Source organism: Apodemus sylvaticus, chromosome 6 (assembly GCF_947179515.1).
Source record: "Apodemus sylvaticus chromosome 6, mApoSyl1.1, whole genome shotgun sequence".
Taxonomy (NCBI): Eukaryota; Metazoa; Chordata; class Mammalia; order Rodentia; family Muridae; genus Apodemus; species Apodemus sylvaticus.
The window spans coordinates 35,592,609-35,609,988 of NC_067477.1; the positions used below are offsets into that span (position 1 = coordinate 35,592,609).

Here is a 17,380-nt window from a genome sequence, read left to right on the forward strand (position 1 = left end):
TGCTGTGACGAGGTTTTACAATGCCCATGACCACTGCTTTTGTGACATAACTGGGTCACTGTAGGCGCTTTTCCTTCTGTCTGACAACCCTACATTCCTGATTAATCCTTGCAGCTATAAATGAGACTTCCTAGACTATGTCCCCTTGATGGTCACTAAACCTAGATGTAACCGTCATTTTTTCTTCTTTTGTTATGCTTTTTTTTTCGAGACAGGGTTTCTCTGTGTAGCTCTGACTGCCCTGGAGCTCACTCTATAGACCTGGCTGGCCTTGAACTCAGAAATCCATCTGCCTCTGCCTCCCAAGTGCTGGAATCAAAGGCGTGTGCCACCACTGCCCGGCATTCGTAATTTTTTCAAAACCTATTTTTAATGATGGTTCTTAAATGGTATAATCTTCCTTTTAGTCTATCACCCACTGGAGGCAGTGGGAAAGAAAGGATGCGGGGCAGGGGGAGGGGGGAGTGGACCTGTTTAGAAAAGTTCTTTGGAGCAATTCCCGTCCGGGTTGTCTGGAAATCAGCAGTTCAGTTCACAGGTCAGCAGCGGCAACTCGATCCACTTGCAAACACTTTGTGGCTAGGCCAGCAGTCCAGTTCCATAGAGGCAGGATGGCACACACATTGCAGGATAGCAATGGTGGCATGACCTAGCAGAGACAGCCAGGCCTCAGCCTCAGCACCAGTCAGCAGGAAGGACCAACAGGAATGCTCGGAAAAGTTCTTGGCTGTGCCTCTCTCAGAGAAGTGACGATCAGAGAAGACAAGTGTCGCACAGAGGCAAGCCTAGCCCAGCCTCCGCCACCAGCCGTCAAGTCCTGTTTAGACTCCCTCCAAACGTCACGTGTCCTCCCCGGGTGTCGTCGCAGCACGCGTCTCGCCGAAGCATGTGAGCCTGTCTCGGCGGACACTACTCTGCCAATCAGCCCTAGTCCACAGAAGTGGCAAGAAACTGCAGCACGTCACCAGAAGTTTTTTGTCAAGTTTTTCTCTATGCAGTCCCAATAAACAGAGCTCAACTATACAGTGTAAGGTGGACCAATACCTGCGTGTGCAAAGAATCCTTCATCACGTGTCCTTTCCCGCGCTTGCTTTAGCACAGCATCCTCTCTCCTCTGTCTGCTGCAGCAAAGTGTTCCGTCACGAGTCTGCCTTACTCTGTCACCTGTGTCTGCTTCAGTGAGACGTTCCTTCATGTGTTTGCCCTAGCAAAACACCATCCAACACAACCAACTTTCCAAGGAAGCCTTAAGTTTCCATATCACCCGGAATGTGCCCCCCACGGACGAGAACAACCTTGGCAGCACAGAGATGCCCGGAATCGAGCCAGAGTTTATTTGCTCCCACTTAGCCCTGGTCATGGCATCCTTCCGTCTGGCCTTTGGTTTGGGCTCCTCATAGCCACACAGCTTAGCAGAACTTCTTTGATTGGCACTTCTCTTCAGACCTGACTGGCTGTTGTGACTTCCAGGCTTTTAAGAAACTGCTTTGAAAGGCAAGCAAATACGATGAGTGCTGGGCTGGGGAGACGAGGAGGCATCTGCCCTGCAAGCGTGAGGACCTGATACCCAGAGACAAACCAGTGTGGTGGTGCGCTAGTGCTGGAGCTGTGGTGGGAAGCTCACTGGCTAGCCCGGCTAGCCAATTGGTGAGCACAAACGCATGCATGTGTGCGCGCACACACAGACACATACACACAAACACAGACACACACACAAACATAGACACACACAGACACAGACACACACACAAACATAGACACACACAGACACAGACACACACAAACATAGACATACACAGACACACACACAAACATAGACATACACAGACACAGACATACACACAGACATACACACAGATACACACACAGACATACACACAGATACACACACATAGACACACACAGACACACATAGATACATACAGACACAGACACACACACAGACATACACACAGATACACATACACAGACACATGCATAGATATAAACACAGACACACACACAGATATACACACACACACACACACACACAGACACATACACCCAAAAGGCCATTGAGATGGCTCAGCAGCTAACTGACCTAGCCAGAAGCCAGACAACCTGAGTTTGATCCCTAGAATCCGTGTCATGGGAGTGGTAACCCCACAAGTTTTCCTCAACCTTTCTGATGGAAATGTGGCATGTGTGTCTACCCATTCTACCAGACCCTAGCGGAAGCAGTAATAAGTGATGCCCTGCCCCCTCTGGCCCCTGCACACCTCCCCTAGTACCCTGTTCTCACCTTGGAGTCCTGAGCATTGTCCCTTTGTCATGTAGACTGGAGTTCCTCAGGCATGGGTCCCAGTGCCTGGCTCAAGTCTTCCTATGTGAGTGAACTAAGGATGAGAGGAAGATGAACTTTGGGGCCTGGCCGTGGGAACTGGGGCGAGGCATCTGAGAGGGAGGGAGCGTCCTGGATCTCACGGAACACAGATGGCGTGCTCCAGGACGGATGCGCATCCCACCCACCGGGCCCGGGGGCAAGCAGGGACGGCCGAGGGCCATGCTCACCTGAAGTTCACCATACCCTTCTTCTCATCCAGCTTCTTTATCAGCTCCCTCACCTGGTACCGGTTGATGGGAACAGTGCTTTGCTGAGAGAGTGGATGCAATGAGTTTTGGAGCCCTTTGCTCCTTCACACCCAGTGACCCACGCAATGCCTTGTTCCTCTTGGGACCACTTGTGGCAGTTGAGGGCTCAGAGGGGGCTACCCCTATCTCGGGGAGGTACCAGAGGCAGCCGCTTTCTATGGGGTCACCCTGCCTCCAGCTTCTGGGGGGCGTCAAGGGTTCAGGAGCAGATGCAGTGAGTGGCCTGGTGAGGTGAACTGGAACTGTACTCTTTACCTTGTGGAGGACATTTTTGCTCCCAGCTACCTAGTCCTGGCTGGCCCGCTTGCCCTGGGGGCCTGGGAACTAAGCATTCACCCCTGCTGAGGCTCCTAGACCATTCTCCCAGGCCCACGGCCTTCCTAGAGTGCTGTCACAGTGATTCCTTCATGCACACATTTCAGGGGACCTCCAATGTCTCCATTCTATCCATTAGATTGGTAAGAAGGAATGTGGAGGGTTAGGTAGGCTGCTAGGGCTAAAGGCAGAATTTGGGAGCTTCAGGTGTGTGTGTGTGTGTGTGTGTGTGTGTGTGTGTCTTTTCTTCCAGTCTCTCTTTATCTTTCTAGGAGGCAAATGCAATGGGGAAGGGCCTCTGAGATGTACATGTATATCTGGGGTGAGGAGTAGCATTGAGTCACATGACAGAGCTCTGAGCAGGGTGTTAAGGGTGGGGGTGTTGAGTTTCCCTCTGAGTTTATGTGAACAAGGGCAGCGTCTTCAACCAATCCTAGAGAGCACTATGAAATAATGCAAGCATATGCCACCTCGCACTACCCCGATCTGGGAATCAGCACACCTGGATCATGGCTTTCCGGAAGTCCCCCACAGGCATTGTCATTAATCCTGTAGGATTCAAATTCTTGAAGAACTCCACCACTGAGATCTTCTTTTGGTCTGTATAGTTCTGAGGGAAGTGGGAGACACAAGGAGCAGACAGTTGGTTTTATTTACAGTGATCACACCTCCCCGCTTGTTCCCCCAAAGGATGAGCCAAACTTCTGAGCCGGGAAATGCCTGGAGCACGGAGAAAGCGACGCCAGCTCGAGGCATCCGCTTTAGAACAAGTACCAAGTGCAGGCGGCGGAGTGATGGCGGTTCCTGATCTGTCCAGTTCCCAGCAACCTCACCCCAACCCAACGGAGGCTTTACGCTTCCATCCATTCCCTGACTTTGGACACCAGCCAACGCTGCTACACTGCCCCAGAGTCGCGGGGGGCATGGATGGTGACCAGATCTAAGCCTGTTTGTTATTCAGCTTCGAAAGGCCCTTTGTTAAGGCGCAGTTGGTGCTCGGTGGATGGGGGCGGGGCTTCTTTCAGCTGAGGGATCACATGACTGAAGCGCCGTCCTGCAACGCAATTGCTCAGACAGGCTCTAGGCGCTCCTAGGGGTCTCATAGTTCCCCACAGATGTTCACAGGGAGAAGTGCTTCCCTCAGAAACCTTAACAGTAGTAATTTTTTTTTACGTCCTCTTGTGTCCGAGAGGTCATCCATTAGTCCTGGTGGACGCTCATCACCTCTACGGCTCAACGTCCCCGTGGCTCCCTATGCCAGATGGAATCAAACCCCACACACAGCTCGAGATACCAGACTTTCTGGCCAGCTTTGTCTTTCAGGCCTCTTTGTAAGTCTAGAGTCCCGGGATTCCTCAGCGGGACTCAGATGGTGTATCCCCGCCCCACCCCAGTTTCCCTGAAGGCTGCCCACACTCTTCCCGGCTCTGAAGGCAGAAACCATCTTGCTAGAACCATCTTCGATGCTCTGTGCTCACTCTAATCCTTCCGATTCTTCTGGGTCCTTCCCCAAGTCCCACCTCTGCCGGGAAATCTTCTTTTCTCTTTGCTCATCCTGCGATGTCTTTATAATTCAAATTCTGATGAAGCTTGTGGCCATTGTAGCTTTTGTAATATTTCTCCTGTCATTACTTAATCTGACCCATCACCCACATGGTTGCCTCTCCCAACTAGAGTTTACACCCATGTCGTATTTGCTCTCCACCCAAAGATTCTTTCTTCTACACACTCTCTCTTTTCTCTTTGTGGTGTTGGGGATTGAACCTGGGACTTCACACACGTTGAACAAATGCCCTACCAGTGAGCTACGCACCTAGCTGGCCCTCTTTTTACTTAGCATTTTGTGACAGGGTCTCGTTAAGTTGCCCAGGTTGGCCTTGAGCCCACTCTAGTCCAGACAGGTATCCTGAGCACCACTTGAGGTCTGCCAGTCTGGCTCTGAGTCTTCAGCTACTCCCTGCTCATGCCACTAGTTCCATATTCTTTTAGAGCAAGGGGTGGGAGCTCTGTCTACACCCAGCTTCCTTTGCGGCTGGTTACCATGGAGTCATCTCCTTCCTAAACAAGCCCCTTACCTTTCATCTTCTAGAGCCTTGTACACAATACTTTTCACATATGACCTTTTTAGATTTAGTTTTGGAAACTGAGGCACAGGGTAGTCCAACCAGAGGCCAGAGGCAGTCTGAGCCGGTCATACCCACAGGATCCGCGTATGTGAAGCACTCCCAGATGACAGCCAGTGGACGTACAGCCACACCCGAGAAACCCCTCACTTGGACTGCAATGCTACTTTTGGCTTCAAAATTCACTAGATTCCTAAACTTTCATAATTGTACACATCTGTTGTGATTGTTCTGGAGACAAACTAAAAAAGGACTCAAGCCAGGTGGGTTTTGAGAAAGAAAGGACCCTGTTAAGTGTGGACTGACACGGCCTCCAGCCTCAGACAGAAGCTGCAAGCACTAGAAATTTATTAGATCCAGGTGTTGCTCTGAACACATATTTAGTAATTTGGTCTTTCACAGACACCCTTCTACTGTGTTCCCATTTTACAGGTGGAAATACTGGGGCACAGAAGGCCTCTGTGACTGCCTTTATTGGCACATTAGTAAACGGCAGATCTCAAAGAGTGGACTCCACCCTGCGTCTCACATCCCTGACTTCCACTAGAGCTCAGCACTTGTCTATATTGGGGTGAGAAGTAGTATTCAGGAACCCAATATGTTGGGGAAATATTTCAAGTCTCCATTTCAAGGAACCTTATTAGAAAGGATTACTTGAAGCCTTTAATCTTAGCCCTGGGAGGCAGAGGCAGGGCTACACAGAGAAACCTTGTCTCAAAAACAAAACAAACAGCCCGGCTGTAGTGGTGCACGCCTTTGATCTCAGCACTTGGGAGGTAGAGGCAGGCGGATTTCTGAGTTTGAGGCCAATCTGGTCTACAGAATGAGTTCCAGGACAACCAGGGCTACACAGAGAAACCCTGTCTCAAAAACACCAAAAAAAAACAAAACAAACAAACAAAACAAAACAAAACAACAAAACACAAGCAAGCGAGTGAGCAAGAGAGCAAACGTGGCTCACATAGCCACGCAGAGAGAGCCAGCGTGGGATGGGTGACTTGGGGCCACGTGGCATCTTCCTCCAGGGCTCTCGGAGGCTCTAAGGGGGAGGGGCTCACCTGAATCAGCCTCATGGGGTTGGTCCCCAGGGAGATGTTTCTCTTGGCAGAGAGACCCTGCAATCCCTTGTACAGCACATCCAGCTGGGGGTGAATGGCACAGACCCCATCCAGGACTTTGACGAACTGCTCCGATACCAGAACGTTCTGCAGCAGGGAGAGAAGGGCCACAGGGAGTGCTGTCACGGAGCTGGCTGCCTGATGACCAGAGTTCCCGCCTCTCCCTGCCAACCCAAGTTCAGGCACTTCGGGCCTTTCTGGTTTGTTCTGTTCATGAACTGGCCTGGCTGCTGTTTTCTGCCTTGTGACTGATTCGTAAAAGTCATCTAATGTAGCCTTGAATTCATGGTAATCCTCCTGTCTCTACTTCCCAAGTGTTGGAATTACAGGAATGTGTCATTACAGTCAGTTTTACGGGGTGTTAGGCACAGACTTTGTGGATGCTAGACAAACAGTCCACCAAACTTAGCTACATCCTCAGCACCGAGCTGGTGTTATGTATCTTACTCAACTTGTAAGTTTCCCAGGTTAAAAAAAGGTTTAATATACTATATACACTATATACTATATACTATGTACTATGTACTATGTACTATGTACTATGTACTATGTACTATGTACTTTGTACTATGTACTATATACTACTATATACTACTATATACTATATATACTATATACTATATGCTATATACTATATACATATAACATATACTATATATATGTATATGTGTGTGTGTGTGTGTATATATATATATATATATCCTTGTATGTATAGCCTTGCTTTATAGCCTGGCCTGGCCTTGAACTCACTATGGAGCATGGGAGTATGAACTCATGGTGATCCTTCTGCTTCCCTGAGCACTAGGATTATAGGCACGTATCAATATGCCTATAATATGTGGATGTTATGTGATCAGCTGCTTCAAGCTCCTGTGACTTCTCTGCTACATCAAACTATAACCTGGGAAAACCTTTCCCTCATTGCTTTTTGTCAGGGCAGTGTATCACAGCAACAGAAACAAATAGAACACACTCAAGGAGGCTTAAAGTCCTTTTTGTTTTGCTTTGTTGTTGAGACTGGGTTTCACTTGTCTGTCCTGGATCTCACTCTGTAGACCAAGCTGGCCTTGAACCCACAGGGATCCACCTGCTTCTGTCTCCAAAGTGCTAGAATTAAAGGCATGCACCACTATGCTAAGTGGGTTTGAAGTCAGCCCTGTAGATATGGTCTCATCTGGAAATCAGCTCTTTTCTAGAGATAATCAAGCCATTAGTGTGAAATGATGTCATCTGGACAAAATGACATCATTGGATGGAATGACATCACTGGGGTGAATGGCGTCATTAGGGTAGGCCCTGACCTAAAGACCAATTTTTACAAAAAAGAAAAAGGCATACAGTTAACAGTTAGAGTTAGGCATACACTCAAGGAAAATGCCAAGAGAAGAAAAAGGCAGGATTTGGAATAATAAGTCTGCAGGCCAAGAGGTGTCAATGATGGCCAGCAACAGCAGAAGCTAGGAGAGATTTCAAGGGCAGATTCCTCCTCAAGGCCAGAGAAAGGACCCACCAGCCCACAAGTCACGTGGTTTATGTTACTTTGATATAGTCAACCTGGAAATGATCACAGCACTCTACCAACCTCCCAGAGTAGTAATCGAGGAGCTAGGATAATAAAGTCACTTTGAGACAAAAAGCACCAGTGATCAAAAGTATGGGCTAGTGTTACTCCCAGCTGCCTTCCTTGTGGTGATCTGGCAAGTCCCTGGTGGAAGGCCAGTTGGTCCACTTTTCTCCTTCAGGAAAGGATCACGTATAGGTGCAGCTCTGAGCACAGCAGTTATGAAACAAAATGCATTCATGAGGGGGGTCCTGGGGTTCTAGCTAGGTGGCACATGCCTTTAATCCCAGCATTCTGGGAGGCAGAGGCAGGCAGTTTCAGGCCAGTCAGAGTTGGAAAAAAAATGGCTGGAATTCTGGAACATTCTGTGACTCGGTCCATTTATTACTGAATTTGGCAGTGCACACATGCTGATCTGGAGTCACCCACCTCTCTTTTTGTTTTTTCCTCACTAATACCCTTGGGTGCTCATATTCTGGGTTCCCAGGATTGAGTAAATCATTTCACATGTGGTGCTACTGACTGGAGAGCTATTTTATCACTCAGCCCCTTGCCTCTTGTGTGTGAGGTCCTGGGAAGGACACAGCTGGTGGCACTGGCAGCACTGGTGGCAGAATGGTCACCGGCTTGAGCCAGGTGCAAGTGACTGGTGTTTGATCACTTACAGAAATGTCAATGTCTTCCATCCTGGATTTGGGGTTCCTCTTGATGGCCAAGATAAGAGAATATGCCCCCTCCAAGCTTATAGGGTTCAGGAAAAGCTGTGGGAGAGGAGCACAGCAGGAGGAGGAGGCTGAGATGGGGGCAGGAGAGGCTGTGTTAGCTTGCGACTTCATGTTCTTTATCAAATCCAACCTCTATCTTCCTTGCAGACTTCTCCATCTATCCCTGTCCATCTTTCCAACCAATAGTCAGCACTCATTTATCTATTCAGTTACCACCCACCTGTAATCCCTAAATCCATCCTTTCTCCCTCTATCACCCACCCATTCATCTACTCATCAGTCTGCCTCATCTCCCATCCATCCACCCATGCATCCACTAATTAATCTCTCACTATCCATTCATTCACCCAACACCCATCAGTCTCTCTCTCTCTCTCATCATCCATCCATTCATCCACGAAGTGAGGACTTCTGGTTTCTTTGGAAAGACAGTTATTTGATAAAATGATGTTTTGCTGACCGACAGGTGAAAGGATGCTTTACTAATGCAGACATGTGAAAAAATGTTTTGCTGAAACAGACACAGGTGAAAGGATGTTTTGCTATAGCAAACACGTGAAAGGGTGAGTGGTGTTTAGAAAGAATATAAATATGACCCCATAGATAGTTGGAGCTCCAGCATTGGTTTGCCTTGTGCTGAGTATTGGTTGGAAAGATGGAAGGACATGTGATTAGAAAGGTAGACAGGAACAGATATGAATAGAGAAGTCTGCAAAGGAAGATAGAGGTGGCGATTTGATAGAGAACATGAAGTTGCAAGTCTCTGCTGATGGCATGCGTGTATGTATTCGTTTGCCTTATATTGTGTTCTGAGCTTGGCTTTTGGTGATTTCGTGGAGAGAAACTCACCAAAGAACTCGTGAGATTCCTGCAGCTACTTGCTGCTTCCTCAGACTCAGGCCAATTGGCCAGTCTCTCGGTTTCTTCTGGATTGAACTGCCCTTGCTGATTCATGTGTGGTGTTTGCTGAGTGGACCGAACTGTAGCTGCTGATTCATGTTTGGTATTTGCTAGTTGACTGGACTGAGAACAATGAATTGCCCCAAAGAATTATCTATAAACAGGTCCACTTCCCCCATAACCTAATACCCTTTCTTTTCCACTACCTCTAGTGGGTGACGGGCTAGAGGAAAGGTTGAACCCTTATTAAAATAGGTTGTAAAAAATATATGCCTCATCCACTCATCATCCATCCATCCATACATACATACATACATACATCTACCTAACCATCTATGCATGCATCTATTCATCCTTCCACCCACCTACCCATTTATCTATCTATGCATCCATCCATCTTACCTTATATAACTCATCCACCCACAAACCTACTTATCAATCTACTCCCCCACTCTCCCACCCATTCATCTTCCAACAAATATTGAGACTGCAGTGTATTGGCCAGCAAGCTAAGCCCAGGCAGACATGACAAGGGTCCGTCCTCAGATAATGTCACTCTACTTAGAGGAGACAGATTAAACAAGCAAATGGCATCGAATATATGATGACAGCAGTGACAGAGGGACATACTGTAGGAACCAAGAAAGGAAGGTCCAGCCCAAGTAGGGAACCCTTGAGGGAAGCCTTGCTGGGATGTGTGTGTGTGTGTATGTGGGGGATTAATCATATCTGCAGGTGGAGTAGGAGCAGGGCAGGGGTGGGGGTGGGGCGGGGTGGGGAGGGGAGGAAGATTCACCAAAGAAGAAAAGGTGGGAAAGCATGGAGGTTGGGCGATAGCACAGGTCCTGTAAGCAGATTCAGAGAGGAGGCCCCGAGCCAGGAAAGGTCATGACATGGCTGACCTTGTAGATTTAGTTATCATTGCAAGGGTGAGATACTGCAGCATGCACAGAAGTTAGGAAGAGGGAGAGTGTAGCTAGCCGGCCTTGGGTCTGACTAGCTGGCTTCTTCATACCTATCACCGCGGAGGAATTGTTCCAGGGGCCCAACCTACTAACTCATCCCGGGCATCCACAGAGGTGCCGAGGACACAACAGCAGCATATAAGCGGCGACTGTTGCTCCTGAAGGCCACTTCAGGCGGTTGTATCAGGAGGGGAGCCACAGGTCTTAGTGAGCATTTACTGCGTGCCAGTTTCCCAGGCTCTGATGTTCGCTGACAAATCCCATGCTTGCGTGCTTAGCATGTTGCCTTTGTGGGACTCATTTCCCAGGGAAATTTTTTAATTTCCCAAGACTGAGGATTGAGAGGAATGGGTGTAGAGAACAGTAGATATTTCCTGTGGGAATTTTCTAAGTTTTTTCTTTCATTTAAAACATTAAAATGTTTTTTTTGAGTGTGTTTGTGTATGTATATATGTATGTATGTATGTATGTATGTATTTGTATGTGTGTGTGCATGTATGTATGTGTGTATGTGTATGTATGTGTCTCTGTGCATGTATATGTGTATTTGTGTATGTGTGTATTTGTATGTATATATGTTTGTGTACATATGTTTGTATATATATGAATGCATTTGTGTGTATGTATGTATTTGTATGTATATTTGTATGTGTTTTGAGCATGTATATGTTTGTGTATGTTTGTACATATGTACATGTAAACCATGCTGTGCATGTGGAGGTCAGAGGACAACTTGTAGGAATCAGTTTTTTTTCCTTCCAACTTGTGGTTCTAGGGATTAAACTCGGATCCTTAGGCCTGGCAGTGAGGTCCATTACCCACTGAGCCATCTAACCAGCCTGATTTCTTAGTCAAAAGAACCTTTAAAAAGGCTCAGGTTTATACAACTCTTCTAGGTTCCACTGGCCCTGGAGGCTGAGTTATTCCCAGCCTGGACCGCCTCTCTGAGCTGAGAGGTCCCATTCCTCTTCAGCTGGAACCTTTACTTTTCGGGGTCCTAGATGGCCAGTCCAGTGCTGTTGGCCATGTCTACGCTCCCTCTGCCACGATCCGGCGTCCTCTTGTCCCCTGACCAGCACCTCAGCAGCAGGGCTCATCTTCAGTTTTCTCGTGTCTGCTCCTCCATCAGTAAGGATCCCAACCAACACCTGCCATGCCTCCATTGTCCCCTTGGGGTTGGTGTTAGAATGGCCTTAGAAAGCCAGATACAAGTGTGTGCCCCAGCCTTTGAGCGGGAATGTCAGACGTCGATGCTAGCCACTGCTTCCCACCTAGGAGGGAGCTCTAGCCCATTGTTCTTCAAGGGCCTGCAGTTTCCTGAGAGGCACTAGCCACCTGCTGAGCAACCTGCTGAGCAACCGAACCAGTTCTGTGGATGAGTTTCCAGCCTTTGGGGAAAGGGTTTTCCTCCCACCTTTGTATTTGGAGTCCTCCATTAAACCTTGAGACTTTGAACAGCAGCTGTTGTCTTGGTCCGGTTTTCTCTCTATCGCAGGCCCGTTATAGTTCATTCCCAGTTTTCCTTCCAGGTAACCCGTTCGATCTGACTGCGGGCAGTTACACAAGTGGCTACTCTCTTCCTAGTTATGTGGTCTGAACGAGCCACTTAGCTTCTGTTCTCTGTTTCCTCATTTGGAAAGTGGAGCTGGCAGAGAGAATTGGCCACACTGGGTAATGACTGATGAATTAGCATATCATCTGATGCAGGGTGTGCCTTGAGAGCCCAGAGAGGGAACCCATCTTGCATCTGTTTTCAAACTGTCCTATAGCCTGTGTTGTAAATAGTTTCCACGAAGTAACCTAACTTAGATCAATCCATCCATCCATGTACTTAACTATAGATCCACTGTGCGTCCAGCACCACGCTGGGCATGGGGAGTGGGGAAGGGTAATGATCATGGCCACTGATCCCCGAACACTGTGAAAGACTTCACATTCAAATGAGAGAATTGTTAGGAGTCACAGTGGGTTCTGCAGGGAGCCGAGAGTGGAGTGCTGGTGGCAGTCCCCTCATTCCGAAGGTCGCAGGTTCTCACAGACCTTTGTGTGCCATGCTCTTCAGCAGAGCAGGCATGAAAGCAGGTGCTAAGGAGGAGAGGAGGATCAGAGGCCAGGGAGAGTAATGGGGAACAGGGATGAGCTGAGACTGCAGAGGACTAGACTGTAGTGCCAGAGACCACTGGGATCTAGGACTAGTATCCCCAAAGCATAACATGGCCTTAGCGTAAAGACAATCCCAAGACAGATCTAGATGTTTAGGAGTACTTGTGTCACCAGAAAGCTGAGGCAGCCCTGTGTCTATAGTACAAGCACAAACACATGCACACATCTGCACACAGAAGTACTGGAGGGCTGATGATTCTCCCCAGCAGGGTCTAGTCCAGTTCTAGTACCCTGCTTCCCTATAACCCAGATGGACAGGAAGTGTACACGTTCGCGGGCACACTCATGAACACATAGGCAGACACACATGACATATAGACACAGACATACAGAGGATGGCGCCAGCCCGGTGAGCTCACCTTCAGCACTTGGAGGCACTCATTGTTTTCTAGGCCCTTGCTGATTCTGGAGGCCCCCTCATTGGTGATGCCGTTTCTACTGACGTCTACGTAGACCAGACAGCTGTTGAGTCTGAGGGCATCCCCCAGGGCCAGAGCACCTTCATTCCCAAAGCCATTCATGGACACGTCCAGCTTCTTCAGGGTCACGTTAGACTCCAGGGGAGGGAACAACAATGGCATCAAGATGGAGTGAGACTTACCCAAGGAAATGCCTGGAGTACCAGCCCAGCCCCTACCCTCACCCCCATCCTAATGATCTAATCGCTAACCTTTATCTCCATCCCTACCATAACCCCGCCCTTATCATCACCCGCCACAACTCTTACCTTAACCCCGCCCAGCCAAGCCTAACCCTCACTTTCACCTCTGCCCTCCTCCTCCCCTAACCCACAGCTCAGTGATTTTCTGCAGGGACAGATCTATGCGGTCATTACTGCTCTCTCCAGGCGAGGCTCATTCTCAAGTTCTCCTTAGAATCTCACCTCCCTGACTTCTAGCTAAACTATCCTCGAAAAGAGCCCCTCACAATGGTGCTCAGGCCTCAGTAGGGAGGATTTATAAAACAGCAGTGCACGTGCAGGAATTGTGGAAGGAAGCCCCACAACTCAAAAGACCCTCACTGAGTGCTCTGTAGACCCAAATCCATGGTGATCACAAGAAGGCAGCTTAGCATGTCTCTCAGTGTGACTTACCCGGAGGCCATTGCACAGGGCCACAGCACCACGAACGTTGAAGTGATTCCAGCTTAGGTTTAGCGATTGGAGCCCTACATTAAGGGCTGGGAGGGACAGTGAGTCAGCTCGGCATCCCCCACTGCCCTGAGACCCAGCCTCAGACCCGCAGTGTTGGAAATGGGTATGCAAGCTGATATCTTAGGAAAATTTTCTTTTAAAGACAGAGTCTCATTATGTAGCCCAGGCTGACCTGGAACTCACAGAGGTCCATCTATGCCTTCCTTCCAAGTGCTGGGGTTAAAGTCACAGTGCTACCATGTGTGGCCAGGTGATAAGTTTCAGCTAGTTACTTAGGTACGTGATTGAACACTGACCTCTAAAGATTTATTTATTTTATTATATGTAAGTACACTGTATCTATCTTCAGACACTCCAGAAGAGGGTATCAGATCTCATTATGGATGGTTGTGAGCCACCATGTGGTTGCTGGGATTTGAACTCATGACCTTTGGAAGAGCAGTCAGTGCTCTTAACCGCCGAACCATCTCACCAGCTCTGAATGATGACCTCTAATTCTGGGAAAGATGCAGAGGACAGGTGGTATGATCTACCTGGTAAATCTTAAGTGAGCACAGATGTTCTCCCATGAAAAGGTATATGTATACTATGAGACACTACCTAAGAGAACAACATAGAATGTGGCAGGACTCTGTTCTTACAGGTGTTTACCCTGATGTCACAAACATAGTGAAATATCTTAAGTGTCCCCGTGGGACCCTGAGGACTGTGACTCAATTGGTAGAGTGCTCACCTAGCGTGCATGAGGCCTTGGGTTTGATCCTCAGCACCACATAAACTGTGCGTGGCAAGGACTAGCTATAATCTTAGCACGTAGAGTCGGGAGAATCAGAAAGGCCAAGTTCATCCTCAGATATATTGCAACTTCTAGGTGACCTTGGATTATATAAGACTTTATGTCAGAGAGAGAGAGAGAGAGAGAGAGAGAGACTTGTGGACACAGTTATCTAAAGATGGAAGGAGTTAGAGGTTTGTACAGCAAACACACTTTTGAAACTTGTTTGTGCTGGGCAGTGGTGGCACACGCCTGTAATCCCAGCACTTGGGAGGCAGAGGCAGGTGGATTTCTGAGTTCGAGGCCAGCCTAGTCTACAGAGTGAGTTCTAGGACAGCTAGGGCTATACAGAGAAACCCTGTCTCAAAGAATAAAACAAAACAAAACAAAACAAAACAAAACAAAACAAAAAACAAAACAAAAGAAAGAAAGAAAGAAAGAAAGGAAGAAAGAAAGAAAGAAAGAAACTTACTTGTGTTTTAGAAAAGGTCTCAGCATATAACTATCACTGGCCTAGAGCTGGCTGTGTAATTGTGGAAGCCTTCTTGCCTCTGCCTCCTGAGTGCTGGGATTACAGGTGCGCACCACCACGCTCAGTTCACACATGGAACGGCTGTAAGCCACTATGTGGGTTCAGAGATTTGAACTTCAGTCCTCAGCAAAAGCAAGTGTTCTTAACCACTGAGCCTTGCTCTCCAGCCCCGACTCATGGTTTGCTAGTCTTAGTCTCCCAAACAGGTAGGACTGTAGGTCCACACCACCATGCCTAGAGATCTACAAAAGTCAGGACCATTTTTATTGGACAGAGTCTGTAACCTCTAAGCTGGCTTGGAACTCACTGGGTAGATTGAGCCTTAGCCCCTCGAGTCTCCTCTTGCGTCTCTTCACTCCCCTGATCCTTGCTTGTCTTTTAAAGTTGGCCTTGGCTGCTAGCCAGGGTGGTGCATGCCTTTAATCCATGAACTTGAAAGGTGGAGACAGGAAGATTAGGAGTTTGAGGGGTAATCTTGTTATGACAAATGACAACACTGCAAATTAAAATGATAGTTCTGGGTGTGGTGCCCCTCAGCTCCCAGCATTCGGGAGGCAGAGGCAGAGACCTGCCGATCTCTATGAGTTCGAGGCCTGGTCTACAGAGCAAGTTCCAGGGCTCCATAGAGAGACACTGTCTCTCAAACAGCAAAATCGAATAAAAAAAGTTTGCCAATTTTTTAAATCATATGTATATTTTAAATATATTTCTATAAAACATGTGAATTATTTAGGTGCAGTTTATGTTCCCAGTGTGACATGTAGTAACCCCAGTCTACCCAATAGCAGCTGCCCACTTTTTATTTAGAGATTTATTTAATTTATTTTTTATGACTATAATTAAAATTTTTATTAATGGATTAATTTTTGTTTTATTTGTGAGTGTTTTGCCTGCATGTGTCCTACATGCACCCTTGGTGGCTGTGGAGGGTCGGAAGAGGGTATCAGAAGCCCCAGAGCTGGAGTTACAGACAGTTGTGAAGCACCTTGTGGGTGCTGGGACTCCCAACTCTCTGCAAGAGCAACAGGTGCTCTTGACTGCTGAGCCATCTCTCTAGCCCTAAGATTTATTTTCTTATTCGTCTGTGTGCATGCGTGCGCGCGCGCGCGCGCGCATCTGTGTGAGTGTATGCCGTGTGTGTGGCTGATCAAGAGCTCTTGTGGAAGACCAGAACAGAATCAGGAAACTCCTGAGGATCAACAGCCTCTTCTGGCCTCCTTGATCAGCCCTGTCCATCTCTCCAGCCCTCATGGGAACTGCTCTCTCTGTGATCTGCTAATCTCTGGCGAGATTTGTTTCTCACACCCGGATGGTTGCTTTACTTTTTTGTTTTGAGCATGATTTGAACCTCTTTTATGATGGGAACATTCAGGACACACATACCTATGACCCAAACACTTGGAAGGCGGGGGGACCTTAAGTGCAAGGTCAGCCTGGGATCCAGTAACAGTGAGACAGAGTTTCAAAAAGACCACCAAGACTACAAAAACAAACAAACAGACAAATGGAAAAACAAAACCACCACATCAGCAGCAACAACTAAAACCAAATGAAAAGAAAAACCAATGAAACAAACCCCACAAAGGAAACATTCAAGGGAAGGAGCTATGGCAGCTGTCTGTAATGCCTGTTCCAGAGGATCAGCACTCTCACACAGACATACACAAAGGCAAAACACCCATGCACATAAAAAGTTAGTAAATACATTAATTAAAAGGGAAATCCAGCTCTAAGTGGTCCCCTTCCCAGTGCCCCATCCCAGCTCCTCCCGGTCTCCCTGACCAGTCCACTTCCCTCCATGGGGACATACCCAGCATTTGCCCCAGGTACTCCCCTGCGGTATCAGAGAATTCGTTGTGGCTGAGATTCAGTGACCTAATTCGGTAATTGGACTGGAGGAACAAATTGTAGAAAGAAAGGTTCATTTCATCTGCTTGTTTATATAACTAGAGACAGGATAACACTATGTAGTACAGGCTGGCTTTGAACTCTCCATCCTCTGCCTTAGCCTCCTTAGTTCTGGGATTACAAACATGGGCCATCATGTCCAAGCAAGAGGTTGACCTCAAGTCTTTCAGTTAGCCTTGGGGACAAAATGAGAGTGGACTCCTAGGAACCCGAAACTGAGTGGGCTAGGGTTCTTAGCAAATGATTTCCTATATGGTTTAATTTAACTGTTAATGGTTTCTGGGAGAATTATTGCTACCCAGACAGCTCTACGGCTTGCTGAAGACTTTGCAGAGACCAAATGAACATTAGTTCCCCAAACCATGCAGGTGGCTTGACCCAGAGCATCCCCAGGTCACCCAGAGTTCCCAAGGGACATCTCCACATGCTCCTTACCGACAGGGCTTGACATAAAAGTGAAGCACATTCTTCCTTGAAGTTGTTTCCTGTAATGAGGGTGCTTCATTAGCAG

The 17,380-nt window shown here is 47.8% G+C and overlaps 1 protein-coding gene and 1 long non-coding RNA gene across 2 annotated transcripts in view; one reads left to right on the forward strand and one right to left on the reverse strand.

Annotated features, from left to right (window-relative positions):
- LOC127687090 (uncharacterized) overlaps positions 1–17,380 on the forward strand; it is a 375,067-nt gene that overhangs the window by 149,325 nt on the left and 208,362 nt on the right. The window lies entirely within an intron of this gene.
- The window catches only part of Lrrc74a (leucine rich repeat containing 74A), a 29,158-nt gene continuing 14,067 nt past the window's right edge, over positions 2,290–17,380 (reverse strand). Inside the window, exons 6-14 of the mRNA XM_052185354.1 lie at positions 17,305–17,354; positions 16,772–16,853; positions 13,595–13,680; positions 12,861–13,055; positions 8,414–8,509; positions 6,128–6,274; positions 3,449–3,556; positions 2,551–2,633; positions 2,290–2,375 (exon numbers count right to left, since the gene is read on the reverse strand). Coding sequence (XP_052041314.1) covers positions 2,363–2,375; positions 2,551–2,633; positions 3,449–3,556; positions 6,128–6,274; positions 8,414–8,509; positions 12,861–13,055; positions 13,595–13,680; positions 16,772–16,853; positions 17,305–17,354 — 860 coding nt within the window. The 3' untranslated portion in view covers positions 2,290–2,362. The remainder of the gene's footprint in view (positions 2,376–2,550; positions 2,634–3,448; positions 3,557–6,127; positions 6,275–8,413; positions 8,510–12,860; positions 13,056–13,594; positions 13,681–16,771; positions 16,854–17,304; positions 17,355–17,380) is intronic.